Genomic DNA, 6,983 nt, shown 5'->3' with positions numbered 1-6,983 from the left:
TTCCAGGTCAGCAGATTGTTGATACTGGCTGGAGCCAACCCCAGACCACCACACAGACTTCATGGGCTGTGCGCCCCTACTGTGCAACCCCAACATCAAGTTAGCTGCAGTACTGATTTGACAGATAGATGGCATATCTCTGATTTACTACTAGCACTTTAAAACAAAAATACATTACTTTTCCAGGTTAGCAGATTGTTGATACTGGCAGGAGCCAACCCAGACCACCACACAGACTTCATGGGCAGCGCGCCCCTGCTGTGCATTGCTGCCAGTGAGGGTTACGCAGACATGGTGTCGGTCCTACTGGAGCTGAGGGCGTCGGTGGACGCTCAGTCGGAAACGGGAATGACCGCTCTGATCTATGCTGCAATCGGGGGGCACCTGGATGTGGTTAGGATGTTATACAGAAAACATGCTCGGGTGAGTGACTTTGGTCACCTTTTCACTTCACTTTTCTACAGATCACAATACACCCCATTCCAGATGTGGTGGCCATTTTGGATTTTCCAGGGTCATTTAGGTCATTGCACCAAAACAAGACTGCGTCTAATTGGAAAGCTTGTATTATATTATTATTAAGTATAGGCAATCTTCAGTCTGTGGTAGTTTTGTACCTTTCAAGGTAGCAGAACACAGTATCAATGGGCAAACCCTGGGGTCTATGACACGGGTACATAAAATAGTACGGATAAACTTGTTAAAGGAGAGGCAAAAAGCCTTCTTTGAGGGGCAGCCAGATATAACCTGTGCTGTGTGGTCACGGAAGGTGTCGACTCTGAGACTGCATGGTTTGGATTGTGAAATTTTTCTATTTCGTGTATAAATGCGCTCCATTACGCAACTGCCTTTCTAGCGTGAGATGGCTGCAGTTCAGTGACCTCCGCAGAGGGGCATTCCAAAGAGGGCGTGAGAAGACGATACGCCGACAGGATTTTTTTGTTTTTTAATATTTCGTGGCTTGTAAACTCAACTCAAACATATCTGTTTTTGGTATTGCAAAAGTGCACCCTAAAACATTTTTTAATGCATTGAAGCCAGTCACCTTGAGGCCCTTAACTATAGAAATCCCCATAGGCCGAAAACTGTGTTTTGCTACCTTAACTTTATGATGGATGACCCCGGAAAATCCAAAATGGCCGCCACATCTGGAATGGGGTCTATAGTTCAGCATGGGCCGATCAGTGATACCAGTTTGTATTTGTTTCCCCCAGTTAAACCACACGGACAGGAATGGCCGCTGTGCCTTGGTACACGCTGCTCTGAACGGCCACATGGACGTGCTGAGTTTCCTCCTGCAGTGTGATTGGCTGTACTCCGCCCCACATGACCTGACCAAGAGGTCGGCCTGTCAACAGGGCTTCGTGGCTGCAGCAAGTACTGGCAACAAGGAGGTACCTTTTTCTTTAGCACATATTGCTGATCAGATGTCTGATGTTGTTGGCATTGCAATACTTTACAATCCAAACCTTTATCTAAGTTCAGATTCCTAGTGATACAACACTTTTTGCATTACTACTTTTCTGGTAGTCCAAAATGTTTTGATAACAAATGTTTGAAAGGGTAAATTTTTTTTTCAGTCTGGATTTTTTGAATTATAGATAAAGTTATTTATATGATTAAGATTTGTATTGTGGATTTGTATTGCATTTCAAACAAGACACAAAAATCAAAGTAAGAACTACCTACCATCCAAACATCATGACCATAGCTTGTCCAGAACACAAGATATCAGAACCAAATGTTCTGCTGCAGTACCATAACAGGCTAATAGGGGGCTCAGAATCTAATCATTTTGTGGTCTCATCAAGACCTACCCGCATTAAGACAATCCATCCAGCTCTGCTAGTAGTGTATGTCAAGGAATAAACAATCTACTGCTTCTGTGAGGCCACATTATGTAGCTAGCACATGTGACTCAATGAGCAGTGGATCATAAGTTGCATCTTACATAACATGACATCACAGAAACAGTGGATTGTTCATTCCTTGACAAAGACTGGAGCTCAGTCAAAAATTTGGGTAAGTCCAATTTTTGTGTTGCAAACTGCAGTATAGCTAGCCTGGGTACCATCCGGAAAGTAGTTCGCTCCGGCGTTCATTATATACTATATACAGTCGCTTCTAGCTCTGACATTCATTGTACACTATATACAGTCGCTTCTCTGTGTTTCCGTCTGGGAACGCGGACCATCTTAACGTCTGGAATCGTCCAAATTTCGGAAGCAGGCGCTGATTGGTCCCTACTCATGAGTGAATTATGGAATGGTTTCAAACGCTCGTTCGAACCGGTGTTCCAACACCGGAAAAGCCCTGCGTCCCCTTGCGCATGCAGGCGCCGGGCTGTTGTCATCGAACGAGTGCTCTAGAACCCATTCCTTACTTCGCTTATTAACTGACGTTACCATCAAAAGGTTTGAATGCGCAAGTCTCCAGACGGATAGCAGAAGCGAACATAGGAGCGAACTACTATCCGTATGGTACCCAGGCTACAGTATAGCAGCTAACTTTCCAGAAGTTTAGCCAATGTTGACTGAATTGTAAATGCTTAATAACAATGTGGTGTTTTTGTGCACAGATCTGTGACTTCCTCCTGAGCCTGTCAGAGATGGAACATCACGAGGAGTGGACAGTCAACATCAACGAGCCGGACACGCTCTTCAAGGAGACGCCTCTCACCGTCGCAGCGTCCAACGGGAAGCTGGAGATCTGCCGCGCCCTTCTGGAGAAGGGGACCTCCATCACGATGCCAAACGGAAGGTAGCGTAACTACTATGTGCCTGTCCTGTGTCTGTGTTTGTTATCCACATACATTTGTACAAGCAGGGTTCTCACCAGGATTTTTTTGCAGCATAGGGGCATCTTAGTAGCCTGGGTACCATCCGGAAAGTAGTTCGCTCCGGCGTTCATTATATACTATATACAGTCGCTTCTAGCTCTGACATTCATTATACACTATATACAATCGCTTCTCTGTGTTTCCGTCTGGGAACGCGGACCATCTTAACGTCTGGAATCGTCCAAATTTTGGACGCAGGCGCTGATTGGTCCCCACATATGAGCAAATTATGGAATGGGTTCAAGCGATCGTCCGAACAGGCGTTCCAACACCGGACAAGCTCTCTGTCTGCTTGCGAGAGGGCCTGTTGTCATCGAACGAGCGCTCTAGAACCCATTCCTACATTTGCTCATTAACTGACGTTAGCACCAAACGGTTTGAATGTGCACGTCTCCAGACGGATAGCAGAAGTGAACATAGGAGCGAGCTACTATCCGGATGGTACCCAGGCTAGCATCTTAGTGTAGCAAAGCCACGTGGTACGCTTTGCAGGTCTGAGCATTATGGGTGGTCTGGTGATATTTTTTAAATCTTTAACCCCCTGAAATACCATTTTCTGCATTTTGAGGGCCAAATATAGGGAAATGTAGCTAACTTTTAAGATTTTACCCTTTTTGTTACAAAACTACAGAAAAGTCACAAGTTGGTTAAGTAAGTAAGTGTTGCTTAAAGCACATCATAGGGCCCCAAATAACAACATATGGGCCCAAATGATAGCATGGGGGATACAGATCACAGCATAGGATAGAGAATGCTGAAAAGGCCTGGTGAGAACACTGAAAAGTATAGAAGAATTCTTCTGCTTATGTATGGTTGTAATATAGCCATATTTTCCACTTCAGTATGACATGTACGAAATGTACATCTATTCTAAAATAAAAATGTCCTGTTTTGCAGGGGTCTGAGTCTCCCATGTTTTGTGCTGATATGCCATGTATAAAATGTACATCTATTCTAATGCTGTCCTATTTTGCAGGGGCCTGTCTCCCATGTTCTGTGCTGTCCGTGCTGGCCACTGGGAGGTCGTTGACCTGCTGCTGTCCCATAAGGCTGACCGTGAGGAGATGGACTCCCACGGGAGGACCCCCCTCATGGTCGCTGCCTGCGAGGGTCACCTGGGGGTCTGTGAGCTGCTGCTCAGTAAAGGTAAGGCCTTGTTGTAGTACTGTAAATGCCTTTAGATTTGCGGTGATTTAAAATCATGGTTAGGAAAAAATGGAGTGTTTGCAATGGTTTTTAGTTGGTGATAGCACTATATTAACATAGTATACTTGACGGTAATGAAAACTGGTGGTTTTGAGTCTATGGTGAATCAGTCACTGCAAAAAAAATGCAAACATAAAACCATTGCAAACATTTCAAGAATTACAGTAATATCCTCCTGGCTTGTAAGCTTGTACAGATTTACTTGTTGACAGAACTTTCAGACATTGGAGGACTGTGATGTTGATCTAAGTTAAGAATTATAAAGATTTTAAAATCAGTTTCTGTACACGAAGTAAAGCACTTCACAACTTCAAGTCTTTGATCAGACATCTGATTCTTGTCAAATTAAAGTGAATGGAAGCATGTGTCATATGACCTTATGACTCAGTAATGGGTCAAAGGTGCTTGGTAGTTTGTATCAGCCCCCGTCTCAGTTGAGGAATGGTTGCTGATGTCAAATTTCCATTCAGGTCATGTGACACAGGCTTTAGGTCATTTCAATTTCAGAAGGATAAGAGGACTTTTGGTAGGAGTTTTACTTTGTCTGTTGACTCATGAACATATGAACTTTTATTTAGAAGCCCAGAATAGTAAAGTAAATGATTTTTCCCCACGTCAGGTGCATCGGTGCTCCAGGCTGACAAGGAAGGTCTGACCGCCCTGAGCTGGGCCTGTCTGAAGGGACAGAGTCACGTGGTCCAGTCTCTACTGGAGAGAGGGTCAGAGATTGACCACACGGACAAGACTGGCCGCACGCCGCTGGACCTGGCAGCTTTCTACGGAGACGCTAGCGTGGTGAGCATATGTCTGTTTGTTGTGCCAAAGTTTGAGCGAAATTGTATTAGACTTAGGTCCCAATTCCTAACCCGGGGCCCAGCCAGGTAACGAAAAATATGATATACAAATGTAGAAGGCAACAAAACACACAGAATAGCAGAATGAGCATAACTTGTGTATATTCCTTGATACACACTTTTATTTTTCATTTCCGCAACCATCCCTGCCAGGGCCGGGTTTGGAAATGATACCTAAGCCTTAACCTATGCAAAAGTAATGAATTTAGTGCTAAGGAAATACGGAGTCAACTGTTAAGAATAGGATCCAGTCATTGTCAGTGGTCTACCTTAGTCTTGCCACTTAGGTTTAATGCAGTGTAGAGACTGGATGATGTGTAATTGCCAAATATAACTTGTTTAGCATTCTCTACAACTCACTGTCCTTTCTAGATTATCATTTTGTCTGGAGACAATTTTGGTGTCAAAGATATTATGTATGAACGTTGAGACACCCTTTTTTTTCATGATACAGTTACATTTGTATGGCCATTGAAAGGAATTAAGTTCGTGATATGTCAGTACAAAAAGTGGCTACCTTTCATTGGTATGTTGTTGGAAATAAATGTACAAGAGATTTTCCTGATCCGGTAGGATTTCAGAGGTTCGGCTGAGCGACGTGGGTTCAATGCCCACATGGAAGGACGATTGCAGTGTGTAAGAAAGCCCTGTTCTTCCTGTTCATGTTAATGGTCTCTCTGGGCTTTCTGTCTTCTTCCATGTACATGTACATAACCCTTGTCATGCATAATCATCTGTCTACCTCCAGTGAATGTTTGTGAAATCATCCATGGCATGCATGCTAATGGTTAATCTTTCCAACTCCAGTTTTTGGCAATGCTTCAGAGGCAAGCCCAAAAGTATCCATGAAGCTAACTGAAGTTATCATACTCTCCATGCTATGACAGGTCTTGCAAAATACTTTCTAACACCATTTTTGTAATACGTGTTCATCATAAGTGGTCTGAAGTTCTAAAACATACCTACCTTGCATTTCCAGGTCCAAGTTCTGGTAGACAAAGGTGCTATGGTTGAACATGTGGACTATAACGGCATGAGGCCGCTGGACCGAGCCATTGGCTGTAGGAACACTGGGGTGGTGTCTGTTCTACTGAGGAAGGGGGCCAAGCTGGGGCCGGCTGCCTGGGCCATGGCCACCTCCAAACCTGACATCATGATCCTTCTACTCAACAAGCTGGTGGAGGAAGGCAACATACTATATAAGGTAAGGTCAAAGGGTAAAGGTCAGATGTTGACATGATGATCCTGCTTATCACCCTAGTGTACTACCACTCAACCAATGTTTGTATATGTTGATAAGAATTTTTTTGTTCTACAGAAAGGGAGAATAAAAGATGCCTGTCATCGCTATCAGTATGCCCTTAAGAAGTTCCCCAAGGAAGGCTTTGGGGAGGAGATCAAGACCTTCCGAGAACTCAAGACGCAGCTGTTCCTCAGTGTGTCCAGATGCAAGAGAAAACTCAATGTAAGTTTGTTATTATTTACCTTCACAGAAAAGAAACACATTGTTTTTTTCTCAATTTTTTTCTTTTCCAAACAAATAAGGTGCATTACAAGGATCAGATAGCTGTCACCGTGGTTACTGGTAAAGTAGCAGAAACTCTCCAGTATTTCATTGCATCATGTAGCAAGTGGCAGGACAGAGCAAGAGGGGCTGGTCACCATGTATATGAATATGTTTAAGAATTTATGATAAACAGAGCAGTAGTTTGTTAGGCTAGAAAATGTAAAGGTAAACATAATGTATTTTCTTGAAAAATACATAACATTTTTAATTGCATTTGGTTGTTGTATCATGTATGAACACATGTATTATGTATCAGCACATTTAAACTAAGAATAGTAAGATAATTTTTGTATGCTTGTGTTGCTACAGGATCTAACTTCATCAGCAGACTATGCCAGTAAAGCGCTGGACACTAAACCTCAGTCAGCAGAAGCCTACTACACACGTGCTAGAGCCAAGAGAGAAAACAGGTGGGTGATTATTCTCTGGGCTTGTGGAAGATGTGTACTAGTTGCTTTAAAGTTACCTCCAAGAAAAATGGAGGTATTCTTTTTGGTGCGTCTGTCGGTGTGTTTCT

The 6,983-nt window shown here is 43.4% G+C and overlaps 1 protein-coding gene across 5 annotated transcripts in view; it reads left to right on the top strand.

Annotated features, from left to right (window-relative positions):
- Positions 1–6,983, top strand: part of LOC118403719 (protein TANC2-like) — a 136,200-nt gene that overhangs the window by 124,979 nt on the left and 4,238 nt on the right. For all 5 annotated transcript variants that reach the window (XM_035802499.1, XM_035802497.1, XM_035802496.1 and 2 more), the window contains 8 exons: positions 187–423; positions 1,215–1,394; positions 2,579–2,760; positions 3,816–3,985; positions 4,665–4,840; positions 5,879–6,103; positions 6,218–6,364; positions 6,776–6,876. In XM_035802499.1, the coding sequence (XP_035658392.1) occupies positions 187–423; positions 1,215–1,394; positions 2,579–2,760; positions 3,816–3,985; positions 4,665–4,840; positions 5,879–6,103; positions 6,218–6,364; positions 6,776–6,876 (1,418 nt within the window). The remainder of the gene's footprint in view (positions 1–186; positions 424–1,214; positions 1,395–2,578; positions 2,761–3,815; positions 3,986–4,664; positions 4,841–5,878; positions 6,104–6,217; positions 6,365–6,775; positions 6,877–6,983) is intronic.

Source organism: Branchiostoma floridae, chromosome 16 (genome assembly GCF_000003815.2).
Source record: "Branchiostoma floridae strain S238N-H82 chromosome 16, Bfl_VNyyK, whole genome shotgun sequence".
NCBI classification, from domain to species: Eukaryota; Metazoa; Chordata; class Leptocardii; order Amphioxiformes; family Branchiostomatidae; genus Branchiostoma; species Branchiostoma floridae.
This window is presented reverse-complemented; position numbering and strand designations above follow the sequence as displayed.